This window comes from Vigna unguiculata, chromosome 9, assembly GCF_004118075.2.
Source record: "Vigna unguiculata cultivar IT97K-499-35 chromosome 9, ASM411807v1, whole genome shotgun sequence".
Classification (NCBI taxonomy): Eukaryota; Viridiplantae; Streptophyta; class Magnoliopsida; order Fabales; family Fabaceae; genus Vigna; species Vigna unguiculata.
Genome location: NC_040287.1, coordinates 2,828,500 through 2,846,577, shown reverse-complemented (window position 1 = coordinate 2,846,577; position 18,078 = coordinate 2,828,500). Strand labels below are relative to the sequence as shown.

Sequence of the window (18,078 nt, the reverse complement as noted above, 5' to 3'; positions counted from 1 at the left end):
ACATCACCAAATTCACTTTACACATATCAACCTCCGTGAAATCCAAAACAGATGCCATAAGCAATTCACCATTTCCCATCCTTATCTTTATGCATATTCACACATATCTCATTTTTTTTCCTCACTCTACAAATGAGTTACAGGACAATGATAAAGTTTTTTTTTTTTTTTTTTACATAATTTAGTATGTGTCATTGATTTCTTAAAAATAAAAAAAAATAGTAGTACATTAATTAATTAATGAGTTAGACTAAATCATGTTAGAAAGTAAACTATGAAAGTCAAAAAATAAGAATCAAAGTACAATTTTCCTTAATTGTAAAGAAGATAACTTCTTTAATTTCGAATTTTGTATGATTAAGTTATATTTGAGAGTTTTGTATGATTGAACTATATAAAAGGTTAAATATGTTTGTGGTATCTTAACTTTCAATGAATTTTGAAATTAGTCTATTTTGTAATTTTGGATCAATTTAGTCATTCATTTTTCGAAATGCGTGGATTTAATCATTTTAATCAAATTTTGTTAAGTTTATTTGACATTTCAAGCATGTTCATAATTGTAATTTGACTTAATATTAAAACAAAAATGTGTCAAACCGTATAAACAATTCACATACAATCCTGAAATGCGTACGAAATATCAAATAAACTTAACAAAATTTATTAAAAGGACTAGATTCGCGTATTCGAAAGATGAAAGACTAAATTTGTCCAAAGTTTCAAAATGAACTAATTCCAAAATTCACTAAAAATTAAGGGACCAAAAATATATTTAATTCTTATATAAATAAGTACAACTCTTATTTTATAAACTAGGTCCGAAATAAAAAACTACTTATGGAACATTTGTGTTTGACTTTAGTAATTTTGTTAGTACATGAAGATATATTAATTTGAGATAGAAAGTGGTTAATAAATTGTGCAATGAATGGTGTGGGTTAAAATAGAAATGAAAAGCAAAGTAGTTGGCTGAAAACACTGATGGTGATGGAGGAGTGAGTGAGTGATGTAAGGTTTTGGCGTATAGAGAAGTGAAGCGTAGGCATAGGATTCTTGAGCCACAAAATTGGTTTCTCCCTTGGAGCTGGTTTTGGAGTTTAGTGGATATTTGTGAGTTTTGTTGTTTGGCCTTTTGTGCCATATCTAGGGAGAAAGAAAAAAAGAAGAAGCTAAGTAACTGTTGACATAGAGTGGTCTCACAAGTCTTTCTTCTTGTGTGCTATGTTGTTAATAATGTTTCAACAACACTACTTCTTGATTATCACTTTACCATCAATTTGTGTTGTTGATTATGTGATATGGTGTTGTTTCCTTGCAAAGAAGAGAGGACCAAACCAACAACCACATATGCTACTTACCAAGTTGTTTCTTTCCATCAGTATTGTCAACTCCCATCTGTACATCTATAGTTTCTCCAGGATCTATCAAGTGCACTAGCTTTACCCTTCACAAATGATTTTATCATATTCATAATTTTATTATATGTTATTTACTATTATTTTTAATTAAAAACACATGGTATATATAATTATAGGATTAAATATGTTTTCTGTTCTTAACTTTTAATGAATTTTGGAATTAGTCCATTTCGAAACTTTTGAATGATTTAGTCCTTCATCTTTTGAAATACGTGAATTTAGTCCTTTTAATCAAATTTTGTTAGGTTTATTTGATGCTTGAAGCGCATTTGAGGATTGTATTTGAGTTATTTATACTATTTGATACATTTTTGCTTTAATGTTAAGTCAAATACTACTGTGAAACGTGCTTAAAATGTTAAATAAACTTAACAAAATTGGATTAAAATGACTAAATTCACGTATTTTGAAAGGTGAAGGACTAAATTGATCAAAAGTTTCGAAATGGACTAATTCTAAAATTTACTGAAAGTTAAGGAAAAAAACATATTTAACCCATAATTATATATTTTGACATCTCGGTTAAACTTATATTTATTAATTTTTATGTCTAAATATGTTTTAAGAAATTACAAATGTAATTTTGTTTAATTTTAATTTTGGAAAAATATTAAATTTAAACTTAAGTAACTAGGTTATTTTACTTGTTTAGTTTTTTTTTTATGCCAATTGGTATATATTATTGTTCAAATAACTTTTTAGTGGTTTAAGTGTGGTGATCGTCACAAACAAACTCTATTTTCATTACATAATGTTTTTAAGTGTGTGAACCTTAATAAAACAATATTTTCCTACACCTTATTATTCAATCTATTATATTTATTTATGTTTGATTTTAGTCAGTGTGATGAGAATTATTGAGTTGATTGATGTAAAATGACAATTAAGAAGAAGGTAATACTTGTTTTATGCTTATAGTGTAACTATTGAGTTATGAATTGAGATAATGAGATATTTAGATATATTACTTCTTTAAATAAGATAAATAAAAATGTAGGTTCATCCTCTTTATTTTTAAGGATTAGTAACCTAGAATTGATGATGTGGAAAAAGTTACCTTTGGCATGTTTGAGCTCAATATATATATATATATATATATATATATATATATATATATATATATATATATATATATATATATTTACTTTCAAATTTAAAAGTTAAATATATTTTTTATCTTTAAATTTTTTGAAATTCTTTTATTCATACGTGTATATGAAAATTGATTTATTTTTTAATTTTTTAAATTAAATGTAAAAATTTGAATTTTTGGAAAATTTTAAATAATAAAAGTATATAACATTTATTTTATATATTTTTATTATATAAATTAAATTAGGTATCTTTTTATTTATTTTATAAAATATAACATTTAACGCTAATATATAATAAAACATAAAATTAAATTTAATAAAAATAAATAAATTTATTAAAATATTTTTTATTTTCTCTCATTTAGGTTATCACAAAAGAAAATGGTATTGAACTTGCTTAATTTGCATTGATCATGATGAAATACAACTGTTACAACATAATCATGATCCTACAATTATTATAATTATGCTAATCGATACATATACTTCCTTAACTAAAGCTAACTGAAGATATACAATAATGGTTGAGATATTACACAAATAAAGAAAATTAATGTGTGTAATCAATAGTTGGAATTAAGGATCATAATTAGTGAATATTTGAATTTTGTCTAACTACTGTACTTACTGTTCACTTTTACTTGTTTTGTTTTCTTTTGTTTATGAAGAAAACAAAAAGAGTTGAACACAAATTCTTATTCTATGTTCTTATTTTTTGTATGCTTTCTTCTATTCTTGAAGAAAAAAAATATAATTCTCTTTTATCTCACTTGACAGTAAAATATTAATTTAATAGTTAATTTTATTTTTTATCTCACGAGCATTTTGTATATTCATACAGAAGAAAAAGTAATGCACAAAGTGTTTTTTCATAACTGGTTTTTAATTGTGGCTTAATTATCATAGATTTTTCTTTTATTAATTACGTATCTTAAGTTTTTATTAGATTATGATAAATTATCTTTTAGTCTTCTTTTTAAACATAGGTATATTGATGAAAAAAAAATAGATTAATTATTTAAAATTGATAAAAGAGAAGATACCTATGAGGAATACAACAAAAAAAAATCAATCTTTGACAAAAACAGAAAAGTAAATTACATTTACTTGATTGATCATCTTTAATTCGTCTCATCTTATTTTAACTATTCTTATTTCTACAGCCATAATAGAAGGATAATTTTCTATAATGAAAATGATCAAAACAAGATTGCGAATTTTTGCCAACGATATGATTATTTACATTGAAAAAAAATATAGCCAAAAATTTTAATACTAGTTCAATTATTAATGAGTTCAAGAATATGAGAAAGAAGGTCAATCATTTAGATGTGTGATTTGTTTTATAATTACAATTATCCTAAATTATGTATTCATTTTTATTGTATTAATCACAACAATTAAATATATAAATTTTGAGTGTATTTTGGCTCCTGCACAAACATTGACCAAGATCTGCCACTGCAAACAATGTTAAAGATGTGTTAATGTGACAAACGATATTGTTATGTTTACGTCCACATTATGACATAGACACACATGGATACATACATGATAACATTGTTGTCCTTTGATGAGTATGACTACATCCATTCTTTTTAAAAGTTTGGAGACTAAATTGTATTAAAATTTGTAACAAAGATAAAATATAATTTTGTGTCGATTTGCAAACTAAACACGTATTTAACCCAACAAACAATAACATTAAAATAATTAATTGATGTAAAAATAGAAATATTATAATGTTTAAAATAAAGAGAGACGAAATTTAACAATATAAAATATATAATAATAATAATAATAATAATAATAATAAGTTTATTTATGAAAGATGAAATATTGTGAATTCTTCTGAAAAAAGTTACATCACTTTACTTAGATTGTCATTTAAACCAAACATTACCTATCTCTATCAAAATACTAATTATCCAACTTTTATATCCTTGACAAGTACATAAAAACAGAACTTTCGAGAGTCAAGTAAATTTCAATTGACGAAATTATTTTATAAACAATATCGTTATGGTAAAAGTCCTAATGCTACAAGATTATAATTACCCTAAGACATAAAGAATATGCTCATAAATATTTATACCATAAAATTGATTTTCTACAAAATAAAAGAATGGTGGAATTGTAATATATACATTGTTATGTAGCTTAAATTTACTTCTCTGAATAAAAATATTCCTCCCACTAGGTTATCCCTATTTGTAACATCATGTTTCAAATTTAGTAAAGTCATATTTTGAATAGTTTGTTTATAATAAATAAACTAAATTTATTCATCCAAGTTTTTAATGAAGCATTATTATCCTGAATGTTATACATTCAAATGCTACATGATTAAACAATAATTGTTTATTTATATTTTAAATAAACATATCATCATGTGTTAAATCAAAGTTGAGTGATAAAGTATCAAATAGTTTTTAGCTACATAGAACTTTGGGTACTTTCTCTATTCCAAAAGAAACTTATAATTATGACTATAATAATGAAACTATTTTCAAATATGAGTTTATTCAACTTTTATTAATCCAATAATTAAACATTTTGAAACTAGCATAAGTGTATGGACAACAATCTTGAGATAAAAACAAATATTTGTAGTTGTGTAATTTTATAGTCTGCTTTTTTCTTGAATTCTCAAATTTAGTTTGTTTAGTAAAATATCTTTACAAAATTTTAAACTTGGTCTGTTCAACATTTTTTTTAATTTGGTAGTCAAAATTAATATATATATATATATATATATATGTATATATATATATATAATATATATATATATACATATATATATATATATATATATATATATATAATTATTAGATAGAGTAACCTTATTTAATTCCTTCTCTCTCACACATATTTAATGATTGTGTATATTAATTATTATTTTGAAGAAAAGTCTAACCTTTTTCTTTGTTTTATTGATAATATTACAGTGTTCTCCATCATAGTTTCTTGGAATTTTGTGGAACTTGTCGTTTTCTTTGTTCTTCATTCCTATCTTTGAGGGGAAGTAGATATATTATACATCATTCAAATGCCATAAAAGGGGAAATCTAAACATTGAAAATATTTATTACATCATTATCTAGAAAAATCAACCATAATAGCAACTTGTAGTATTATACATCTTAATCTAACACTTCAAAAGAAATAAATTTGTGGGCTTGTCACACATGTAATCCACATTTAATTCATTCTTTAATAATTTAAGATTTTATTATAAGTGTAAATAATATTATATGTATCAACAATATAAAGTTATTGATAATATTTTATTGGTGGACATTAATATCTTCTATTTAATAGGAGTTGAACAAAAGAATTAGTCAAACACTTTCAACTTCGAATTTGGTTTTATTTTCCCAAAACCCAATATATACTTTTATTTACAAGATATAATTGTAATTTCAAGAAATATCATTTAATGTGTCTTTTGTTTTATTTTTTTTACAAATTTAAAATATATGTGAAGGTAAAAGAATATGAAATGTCAAAGTTTTTTAGGGATTAATAAAGAGAAATTATATAAATTTCATATAAGTTTAAGGTATTGACACCATTTTTAAGTTTTTAAAAGAGTGAGTTTAGGTTGTTATTGTTGTGGTTGTATTATTATTTTTACCTATTATCAAAAAATTATAAGTTTATGAGGTAACTTGTTATTTTATTTTATTTATGTACTTTATAAATAGAATAAAATGTAATTGAATATAAAATATTTACAATATTTTAATTTTTAAATTTAAATAATAACTAAATATATTTTTATCTTCATATGAAAAGTATTTTTAAAATTAAAAGATTTTCTAAATACTAATAGCTAAAAACTCAATTTCTCCCACAATCTCAACTATTTAGCCATGCATGCACTTCATATATAAGAGAAAAGATGAAAATGGAAGAAAGAAGAAAAACATACCTAGAACATGATTTCAAGATTGATGTTACGTAATATTGCTTTGTTTGTTTTTAGATCAAATTTAAAAATAAGGAAGAAGAGGACTTTGAGGTTTTTGGAAATGGAAGATGAGGAAGAAGAGTTCATAAAAAGAGGTTTTTCAGATTTCTATTTACACCCTTAATTACAAAGTTCACCCCGCTATTTTATGACTTTTCTATTAAACCCCAAAATATAAACCCAAGTCTAGTCACTATCCATATGGGTTCCAAAATACTATTCTCACTCCCTTAATTTAGCCATACTACCTTTTATTCCTTAAATATTTATAAACACCTTAAGTATATGATTAAATAATTTAAATATTTGAACATAAAAGCAAGACTTTATAGATAGTATTCAAACTGAAATTAATATTGATAAAAAAATAATTTAATATTAAAAATGTGATATTATAGGCTATTTGGAGATTAGAAGATAGAATTACGCGAATAAACTCCACATTAGCTAACACAAAAAACTCCCCTCAAAGCTTCACTAAAAAGTACTCATTTTAACTTTTTATTTCATTAAAGTAAGACCATATTTTTTAAAGAGATTTTTTTTGTGAAAAATATTTGATCCACACCTTTTTCTCTAGAACAAAATAAACTAGTATTTTTGGTTTTTTCACCAAACACATTATAGGGTTCTGGGCAGAGTGACAAGAGATCACAACTATTTCTGGCATCTGCGTATAATTTAAAATCAACAATAGTTCAATAAAAAAACCTAAAATGGTTAAATAGTAAGATAAAATCATACATAAATCTGTCTGGCTAGAAATTTGAATCCCTGTCTTTTCATCTCTGGGTGAGTGATCAAACCAAAAACACCAATGGTGGATGCTACGTCTGCACAAATGTTGTTGGTGCTCCTTCCTCCTCCTCACATTTCATGTGCTATTGATCCTCTTTTAGACCTTGGAAAGTCAGAATTTTATTAGGTTAGATTCTTATTTTCCTTTTAAACAAACAAATTGTATATTTCTTTTTATTGGGATTTTTTATTTTTCTTTTACTATTTAAATTTGTCTTTAAATAAATTTTAAGTTAAAAGGATATTTTAATTTTGAAGGTTGGATGGAAGAATTAGATTATTTAGTGTTGTACCTTCTCTATATTTTGGTGTAGCAGTATATATGTTCCTGTCATGTCAGTTTACATGTGATAGTCTCCAGTGTTCATGTCTGTGATTCTTAGATTCCTTTCCTTCTGCTCTTTGCTGTTCGTTAACACCAAAAAACCATATATCATTGACTTTAGAATCAGAAGACCAGGTCTCATTTTCAGCTGAGAAAACATTATTTCTTCCTTCAAACTTTAAAAGCACTTAGACCATTGCATATATTACACTTTTGTTCTCATGTTTTGATTGCTTGGGTAACTTTTTATTCTTATAATATAATAATTTATAAGTTAGTAAAGTTGACATCCAGAAGTGAAGAGAACCACCGGAGAAAATGCTTTATCATACCATGTTTTTCTCCTTATTCTTGATATCCTCATATTTCAGAAGTTACAAGGATGAGTAAGCAAGCCTATGATCATCACACCAGACTATATCTATATCATTTCATAGTGTACATAATTGAGTACAAACCTTACCTTACAAGTCAATTTTATGAGGTCGAGTTAGGCTTAAAGTCTACTTCTTAACATGATATCAGATTCATGAGTTAGAGTCTATCTTAGCAAGAATTGTTGTCGGTTGAACCTATCATACCACCCGTTATTGGGATGCTATTAGACCATCCATTAATGTTTAGTCTCACACTTGATATATATATGCTTTGGCACGAGGAGTGTGTGTTGGAGATCCCACATCGACTAGAAATAACGCGATTTCAATAGTGTATATTAGTGGATGCAAATCTCACCTTACAAGTCAGTTTTGTGAGACTGAGTTAGATTTAAAGTCTATTTCTTAACATTATGTAATAAAGACAATATTACATAATGATGTTTTGTATAGCAAAGATGACAAACACACCGGTACAAAGTTATGATGTAATAAGATAAATATTGACATTCGAAAGCAACTTTTATTATTACTCTTTCAATCTGTCACATAATATATTTTTAGTAGAGAAAACACAATTGTTTTTTGGCAGAATGTAATAGTAATCTGACACATTTTTGTGTGTCCAATTCTTTCCTTTGTATAGTAAATTAAATAAATGTGTAAGGGCTCAATATTCAGCACAGTAGCCTGACTATGTACACAGTACACAGTCTTTGCATCCAATTTCTCTTATATACATTTTTGTTTTTGGGAAGACAATGCATGATTAGGCCTCGGCAATCTTTTGAGGGTATACTTCAACAACCAGAAGACATGGAGCACCAATGATGAACTTCAAATACTTTGTATACTGAACCTAATAACATCTGAACCACACTTATTTTGTAAATTGCTGCATCACAGGGTCCTAACCGCATAGGACTCACTTGAGAGCTTTTTTTCGTTTCCTAGACATTAGTATAAGATATATATTGCTGGCCAATACTGCTCTGCACAAAGACAGTGAGAAGAATAAGAAAATGATTAAGAAAAAATGGAGAATTTCAGATTCAAATGGTCTGTCTACTAAAAGAAAATTAATAGTTGGGTACCCTTTTAGGAGAGCATGATGATATCACACTTTAGGTTCTTTTTACCAAAGCAATTCCGTTAGGATCACCTCCCCATTCTTCAAACACGACCAAGGAGTTACCACCTGAGTTCAGCCATGAACGAGGAACATGATACCTGTCCAAAGGCAAAAACATAAGCTCTGGTGATATTCAAGCTTTTACATAACTCACTGTTAGACAAAAAGTTACAAATCCTCACCATCTCTGAGATGGTTTTCCACAATTTGTCCTGCATTTCTGATCAGTATAGTATCCAGCATAGTTGCAAGCATTACAACTGCCATGTGCAATATATGCAGGCCAATGGCGACCAATGCTGCGACCGTTCACCCATACTTCACCCTTTCCCATGCTACCCAAATCTAGAGCCAATGGATCATTGCCAGCTGGTGCACTGAAAGTTGCCTGAAAACATCAAGGACATTAAGACATGAAATGACTGTGCAACAGATAGAGGTGAATGATCTATAACAATAACAGAAATGCAACATTTTTTGAAATTTTATTCTTACCTTGTACCATGTCAAAGGTTGTTTTTTAGCCACTAATGATCCTCGTATCCATTCAACAGAGCTACTCCCACTCTCAGTGTGAAGGTTCAAGGCTTCACCTTTCAGTCCAACCTGTCCAATAGCATATAAATTTTGTTTTCATTGCTGCATCTTTCTGAAAGCAGAAGTGCATAATCTTTTGCATATTGCTCCAAATCTGCTCAACATGTACTTAGTTGAAGTTTTTCTTAGTGTCTACATGGTCTAAATTCGTCCACAGTTTTCAATATTCAATGATGTAATGCATTCCTGTCTGTCCTAGAATGGCACAATGTTAATTTTCTCATGAACTTTTGTTTCAACATATATTAACAATAGGTATCTATTTATACAGTATCTTTACTGTTTAGTCTTCGCCTCAGTTTTTATTGACTTGTTGATCTTGTGTTTAGATAATGCTTACCCGCATTATTATTAAACCTTGTAAGGTTGCACATGAGCAATGATATAAACAAGACAACAAACCTTGTAAGACCATTTCTGTCGGGACAAGTCTCGTGTTCCTTCATTTAGACCCTTCAGAGTGACTGGACCTAACACCCCCGCATTCCATGTTTCAAAGTGGACGCCAACATTCTGGTATTAAATTAATACAAAACATGATTAAGATTTAAAAATATTACAAACCAACAAATTAAAAATGTTATAGGAAACTCAGATATCAGAAAATGGAGAACTAACCGGGAGACCAACGGCAACACTAAGTAATGAAAGCTTGTTATTGCCAACTCTCAAGTTCACATTATCACTAAATGTTAACTTAGGATTCCCCAATCCCCCATACACAGTTCCTGCAACCATAAAGAAGTTTAATTTACAAAACTGGAGTTCATAAACACAAGGTAAAAGAGGCATAACCATGTTATTCACCTGAAAGTTGACCATTAATGAAAACATGTAGCAGATGGCCTGCTGACATTACAGTGAGAACAGGAGATTGACCATTCTTTAGATCATTACCATTAATGTAGACACTGAACAAAAGGACAACAATTTGATCAGATTGAGTGAGGATAGAGTTAGCATGTACAATAATTTTTCTTTGAGAAGTTTGATAAGTTGAAAGATACTTACTCTGTCATATACCACAAATAATCTGAAGAATCCCGTGTCACATTGACCTGTTCAAAGAGTGCCTGTGCTGCAATGGAATCATCTTGACTTGATGAGGCAGGTTCTTCATTGTATGACTGCCAAGCAAATGCACTGTTTACAGGAGTCATCTTTTTCACCCAACCGTTGCCAACCTACATTAAATTGGTAAATTTTGTAAATATTCACACTAAAAAATTTCTGTTCAAAAACACCATAATCTTTGTCTGCTGTTCAATGTGAAATCTGGACATAAACAAATAAAAGAAGCAAAACTCATGTGTACTCAGTGAGCAATATTGTGTTACCCTTGCGGTGTTGTAAACAACAGTTTTGCAGTCAGGAAGAATACTGATAGACCAAGGTGGTAGATCATATTGTCCACTTCCAAACGTAGCTTTTGCAGAGGATTTGGTGTCATAATTTGCAATGAAGGCCGCACAGGCACCAGGGGTTGAGAACACATGTGCCTGAGATTATATCAACAAAAGGAATGAAATGAATTTTTAATGCACAGGAAATTCTGTTGTTTTTCATCGCAAACCAGATTAGGGACTTCACCTCAAGGTTATATCCAAGCGATGTCACCTTAGGATCTGTAGACACTAAAGCAGGCTCACTTTGTTTTATTGCTTTATGCAAAGCTCTCAAATGCCCCCATTTTGGTTCATTTTGAAGTCCTGGTACAGTGGTAAAATTGAACGAGCTTCAGGCTACTGAGAAAATGTTTTTCAGCTTTACCATGTGGTGATTAAAAGTGAATTTGTGCACTTTGTTTTCTTTTTCCTCAAATATCACTTTAACCAAAAGTTTCCCTAAGTTTTCAAGAGCTTTTCAAATGTGCCTTACTATTCATCATCTTCCAAAGCATGTAAACAAGTTATCTTTACTTACCGTATTCATCAAGGGGTGCGTCATAGTCATAGCTGGTGGCAATGAAGAGACCACCAGATGTCCGACCAAAGTTAGTTCCTCCATGGTACTAGGTTTAAAAAAATAAGATATTAGACTCAAACCAAAGTTTCTAGAACATGAATTGATTGAATGTAGAACATGGTATGAACTATTAACAATGGATAAACCAACATACCATATAGTAATTAACGAATGAACCACCATTTTGTATGAATCTTGCAACTGAAAATGCTAAGTCTTCTGCTGGTCTAACAGGGACTGCACCACCAAAATCAGTGTACCTACAGAAAGAGAGAAATGAAACTTACTACTATAGGACAAAGTAAAACCTACATGGTAGAATTTGTTGGGACTTACCAGCCAGTCCAATTCTCGGTCCACATTTTGGGTTTGGTGTTCTTGTTGGGTTTGAAGTTTTCACAGTAGAACCCATTGCAGGTGTCAATCTATACATATATCATAGTCAGAAAATTAACACAGATCAGAAAGTAAGATCAAAGATGCAACGGGGAGGAATCAATTTGCCTGAGAAAACACAAGCGTTCCCTCATTAAACCTACAATTGAAACAAAATCTTGCACTTTCTCAAATTTTCTTTTTCAAAAAGAGTAATGGAGACAGAAGCAAATCAACCACTGCACTTATAAGACAACCAAAAGAAGCAAGAAAAAAGTGAAGTTGGTAAAACCGTGTGATAGGCCAAAGAACCTTCTCCAAATAAAAGGTGAAACAAACAGAGAAAAGGGTCAAATGGGCTTATGAGAAAATAGCAAAAATATCATGGTATGGTAAAAGCAGCAACCTTATCCCAACCAAAGCATCCATAACACTGTTCATAAACCCCACCACCAGTTTTAAATGGGTCACTCAAATTTATCAGAATAGAATAAGAATCACGTGAGAAAAAAAAGTCAAAAAGTCATCTTGAAATCCAACTCCACACGCACGAAAACTTTTTCTAGGATGAAGAAAGAGTAACTTACAACAGGATCAGGAGCATCTTCTTGCTTGCACATGACCCATGGAACACCAGTGTCTAGACCAACAGCCATTTGAGCAGCCCACTTCGTATAAGCTTTTCCAGGAGCACCAATTTCCCATTCCACAGGACCATACTCGTTTTCAATCTGTCAATTCAATCATAAAACACCAAATTAAGCACCATCTTTATTCTAATTGGCTCAAAAACTTCTCAGTAAAAAAATTGAAAAAAACCAAGAATACAAAAAATTATATACATACATAGTCTTGTATTTACCTGTGACATAATTATTGGGCCACCCTGCGATTGAAACAACCCCTCTGCTTTCATCAAGCTAACAATCTTCGCTGTGAATTTCTGCATCGCAGCCTAACATGACAAAAATTTGGACGGTTGGTCATATGATTCAATAATTCGTTAAACTGTTTTCTAATCAACCAATAAGAATAAGCAAATTATTAAAACTGGTGAGGCTCCAAAATGAAAACACCAACCTTGAACGGTTCGTTGTCTGTTCTGAAAGCAATTCCAGGAACATACTTGAGCCAGACAGGAAATCCCCTGAACAGAAAACAGAGCATGTGACCTTTGAGTGATTCCTCAGAATCATTATTTTCCTTCTTTAAACCAAGGATTTTTTTTTTTCCTTCTCATAAGAAGCTGTACATTCACATCATTAAAATCATTACCCAAAGTTCCATTCAGCACATATGTAGGGACCAATGCGGAGATGAACATAGAGGCCTGCTTGCTGCACTAGCTTCACGAACCTAACCAAGTCATACCTATCTTCGAAATAGTACTGCAAGTTTTCAACATTGTATAAAGCATTAATTACAATTTTCCACTTTCAACTTTCTGATCAGTGAAAACAACAATCACAAGTATTCCCAAATGTATTTGCATTACTTTTCCCGGAGAAGGTTCATGACCATTCCAAAAAACATAGGTCTGAATGACATCAAGGCCTCCATCTTTGGCTTTTTGAATGAGGTCTGGCCACATCTGCAATAACAAACATGATTTAAGATGCAAGCTGCAAGAAATGGTTGAAAAAACAAACTTTGATGCAGCCATGATGAAAATTTGGAGTGGAGTGTGTACTTGAGGTGTGCTTCTTGGGTAATGAATGGAGCCAGAGATCAAAATTCTCCTCTTTCCATCAATCACAATGGCTTTGTGGTCGTAAGTGACAGAGGCTGTGACACCAGAAACCCACAAAAACAACAGCATCAACACCCCTCCATGAAACTCTCCCTTCCCCATTGAACTCTCTTGCTATATGTGTATCTGAAACCAACAATGGTGTGCTTCTCTCTTTCCTTCACTCTTGTGTGCTCATTTAAAGCTTGAAAAGAGAGAAGTAGCTTTGTTGGTTGGTAGTTTTTGTTTGTGGGAAATGGCTTCTTTTTATACCTGTGTATTCTTTTAAGAGAGAGGCTCTTTTGTTACTGCTACTAGGTGAGGTGTGTGGGTTTGATGGATTAGTTGATGCAAATGTTGCTGCTTTATATAGATTTGGAGAATGAAAGAAAAGGAGCGAAGAATGGGACCCCTGTTCTATTCTTTTTCTTATCTTCATCCTTCACACGTAACAACTACACAACATTGCCCCTTAAGATATCTTCGGCTTTTGCTTTGGGAATTGTAACTTCAATTTGGGTGAGAAGATTACATTCTGAGTGTGAATTTACTTTACTCATTTTGCTTTATCATGTTTGGTGAAAAAGATATGAAAATATAAGATGAAATGACTATCATCAAGGCTTACTCTATACACCATTTCTTGACAGAGGAGCTTAAACTGTCATTAAAGGATTTAAATTTATAACAAATTCTAGTTTCATGTTTTATTCAACTACTAAACCCTGTAACTAAGATAATAAAAATAATATAATTAAGTTCAAGTTGGTAACATCATTAATCATGAAAAAAAATCTGAATATTTTGGTTACATATATATAAAACATGAATTTTTAAGATTTTAAAGTTAAATAAATCAAGTTTATTTATGCATACAATTTTCTATAGATATTTTAAAAAATAAACTAGTTTATATATCAATTTAAAAAATAAAAAACTTAAAGAAATTATATGAAAGATTTTAAAATTTTTAACTTTTAAATATGTTTTTTTTAATATTTTTGTTGTGAAAATTTTCCCAATGCTGCTCATATACTTAATGTATCTAGTGTATGGTTTGATGTATTGACAAAATTTTTAATATATGAAATTGTAGCAAAATGAGTATATTTTTAATTAACAGCAAAAAAAATTTTAAAAAAAATTATGCTTTCAGTTTCACTCAAATTATTGCCACTCAAACATACTTATATTTGTTAAAGATGATACTTAGGTAAATATGTGATATAAATGAACTTGTTTGTTCTATTCAGTAATCACCATGATTCCACGATATGTTTACTACACACAATCCTGTATAATGTATTTTTAATTTTGATTAGAGTATGTATCTATTATACAAAGTATATTCTACTATCTAACTATAAATTTTGTTAATAATAATATTATTACTATTTTTGCAATAATTACATTATAGAACCATTTCTGATTAGGTAATAATAGGAAAATCTGTATATTGTATACTATAATGTACACTATTAATTGTGCATTAATTGAATGATATAGTCATCTACAAAATTTGCTGCACCAAAAAACTTATTCTTACCATGATTGTGCATTAAATAGCATTTATGTTGTTTGGGTTAAGTATCTTTCACGACAAGATGGTGCATAGTACATATTTAAAACCCAACTAATTAAGAAATAATGAAAATCAATTTAAAAATTAAAAATTAATTAAATTATATTCTTAAGGTTTTGTTATCTATTATTTTAACTTAACTATTTAGATTTTGAAAATAGAAATCAAGAATGGATGAAAATCATTTATTATATTGAAGTATAATATTATATTTTAAGTTAATTAACCACAAATTAATATATTGTATTGTATTTTTTCTAAATGGTTCTTTTAGGTTTTGATTGTATGTTTGTGTATTATGATATAAAATTTGAATTATAGTTTCAAATGAAAGATCGTATAATTTATTTAGTGTCACACACACATTATTTAGTGCGACACACACGTCAGATTTCCTGTTACTCTTATCCATTTATTCATTCCACTCTACTTGAGTGTTAACGATTATTATAATTCAGGATATCTTTCTTACTCACATCTCTTATATTAAGGCATACACTATCAATACTATCACTAAGCATTTTTTTTGAAACTCTTTAAACATTATAACTTTACATGTTCACACATCATTTCATACCAATTATCATCATATATATCCACGACAACATTTTCACCTCAAATTATAATAAAAAATGATATAAAATATGCTTAGAACCAAATGACATATCATTTAGAATAACTAAGCAGGAAAACAGACAAACCAGGACATGTGGCACTTGCTCCTAGACCTGCAGTGGTCACCAACGCTCAATACCACCTGGCTAGCGCTCAGTGGCACCATTATAGGGCTCAACTTAGAATTTTTGTGTTGTGATTAAGGGAAATATGACATGTCCAATTGATCAATTTGTGTTGAGAATAGTTCAAGTGTGACTCAAAGTCCCACATTGGATAGAATAGACAAAGTTAAACACTGTATAAGAATAAAGACCTATAACATCATTGTCTTAAAGTGTTGGGGTAAAAGTGGTTAAAAGTGTTGTTAAATACCTTATATATGTAAGACCAATGTCATATATACATAAATCCATAATCTCTCAATACCTATAAGCCATATGAAAAATATATAACCAACCAAAATGCTTCAAACTTCACATGATGCTCTATTTACATATAGAAACATCACAAGAACATTATGATCAGAACATACTATTATGATCATTGATCAACAGAGAATCATATAGAAGACTAAAAAGACACATGCAAGCGAAAAAACCTCACATGTAACAAAAAATAAAAGAAGACCAAGAAAAAGGGGTTGAGACTTAACTCACATGAACGGAGAAATTGATTGGTCCAAATTGAAGAGCTCGTTGCTAGGATCATCTATCTCAAATCTTCAATCAGGCAAACATAGGACGATAACCTTTAGAAAGAATAAGTCAAAGAACTATAGGAAAGTGGTTTCTAAAGGAATGATGTGTTTTAAAATAATTAAACTCGCATATAACAATTCTATTTATATTAAAACCTTTTAATATTAAAATAATTGAGTCTCGAATATCATTTTTAAAATGTCATCTTCTAAGGTTTTGCAAATAGTATACGTAATAATATTAATTATAATAAAAATTTTCAAAAAAATCTTTAAAAAACTACATACAACTATGTTGAAGTTAAGTAATACAAAATATATAATACATTACTTCATTTCAAATGCAAATTATTATTGTTTGTATATTTACAAAGTATTGCAAAAAGATTTTATTTGTGAAAACATTTTTATCAAATAACTAAACAATAATGATCCGGGTGTTAGTTCTTTTATTTTCAAACAAGATTTGCAAAAAACTTTATAATTCTATTTAACATCCTTTTAAATTTAATTCATTATTATTTATTTATTTATTATTATTATTATTAAACATCTTATATTTTGAAATTCTATTAAAAGAAAAAAAATTATATATATATATATAGTTTATTTTTGTGAATTATAATGGATAATAGTATTTATGTGCTAATATATTTAAATTTTATTTATTTTAATAATAAGGTCCTCGTTACATATCTATGTTTTATTGTATTTTAATAGTAAATAGTAACAGTGTTCTCGTTTACTCCCATCTTCACCAATTCAGTAATTTCGCATAAAGTTAAAAAGGTCTTCGTTTTCAATTTTCAACAATATTTTGTTTTGGGTGAATTGTTATTTCAACTACATAATTATTTAACTAGTTTTTTTTTTTTCAAAAATACTCATTGGTATTTTGAATTGCTGAGTAAAGGTGGCCAATCAAAATAAGTGTGAAGCTTAATATGTGACTAGGGTCATTTTATTTATGATAAAAAGCTAAAATTTTTAAATATATTTTAAAAGTAATAATCTAAAATATGGGTATGAAACGAGTAGTCTACCTACCCATAAGCATCCTAATTATCCCACTGCCAACATTAGGTATTGAATTTGTAATTAAAATAAAGCTTTCAATTTTAGTGCAATAAATATAATTTCTAAAAAAAGGGAGTGCAGTGATGACATAAATGGAATAAAAAAAAACATTTTGAACATTTATAAATTTTCATTGTGCAGTTGCAGCATCTTCAACCACTTGTAACATGAACATCCTTTGACTCCAATTATTATATAGCATCACTGGATTCCCGTCCTCTCTTGCATTAAAAAAAGAAGAAGAAACTATAAATATATTTTTTTAGTATGTTTTAATTAATGCAATTCATTGAATAGTATTCCATCTAATGATTTATA

General features: G+C 28.8%; 1 protein-coding gene across 1 annotated transcript; it reads right to left on the bottom strand.

The window, feature by feature from the left end:
* Positions 1-8,491: 8,491 nt before the first annotated feature.
* On the bottom strand, positions 8,492-14,141 carry LOC114163163 (beta-galactosidase-like). The gene is made up of 19 exons (XM_028047296.1): positions 13,748-14,141; positions 13,553-13,648; positions 13,333-13,445; positions 13,138-13,204; positions 12,920-13,012; positions 12,645-12,788; positions 12,019-12,107; positions 11,837-11,942; positions 11,641-11,728; positions 11,308-11,426; positions 11,055-11,216; positions 10,729-10,901; positions 10,525-10,628; positions 10,336-10,445; positions 10,120-10,230; positions 9,616-9,726; positions 9,303-9,508; positions 9,083-9,218; positions 8,492-8,980 (listed from the first exon to the last, which is right to left on the bottom strand). Exons 1-18 carry the CDS (start codon positions 13,907-13,909, stop codon positions 9,113-9,115), a joined length of 2,160 nt encoding a protein of 719 aa, XP_027903097.1. The 5' UTR covers positions 13,910-14,141; the 3' UTR covers positions 8,492-8,980; positions 9,083-9,112.
* Positions 14,142-18,078: the final 3,937 nt, after the last annotated feature.

Bases quoted from the DNA above. Each gene is read 5' to 3' on its own strand.
- LOC114163163 (XM_028047296.1), bottom strand. From the start codon at position 13,909: ATGGGGAAGGGAGAGTTTCATGGAGGGGTGTTGATGCTGTTGTTTTTG. The intron at 11,217-11,307 runs GTGAAGTCCCTA...ATATAATCTCAG, and splicing joins CGCTTGGATATAACCTTGAG to GCACATGTGTTCTCAACCCC. The intron at 10,446-10,524 runs GTGAATAACATG...TTATGGTTGCAG, and splicing joins CATTAATGGTCAACTTTCAG to GAACTGTGTATGGGGGATTG.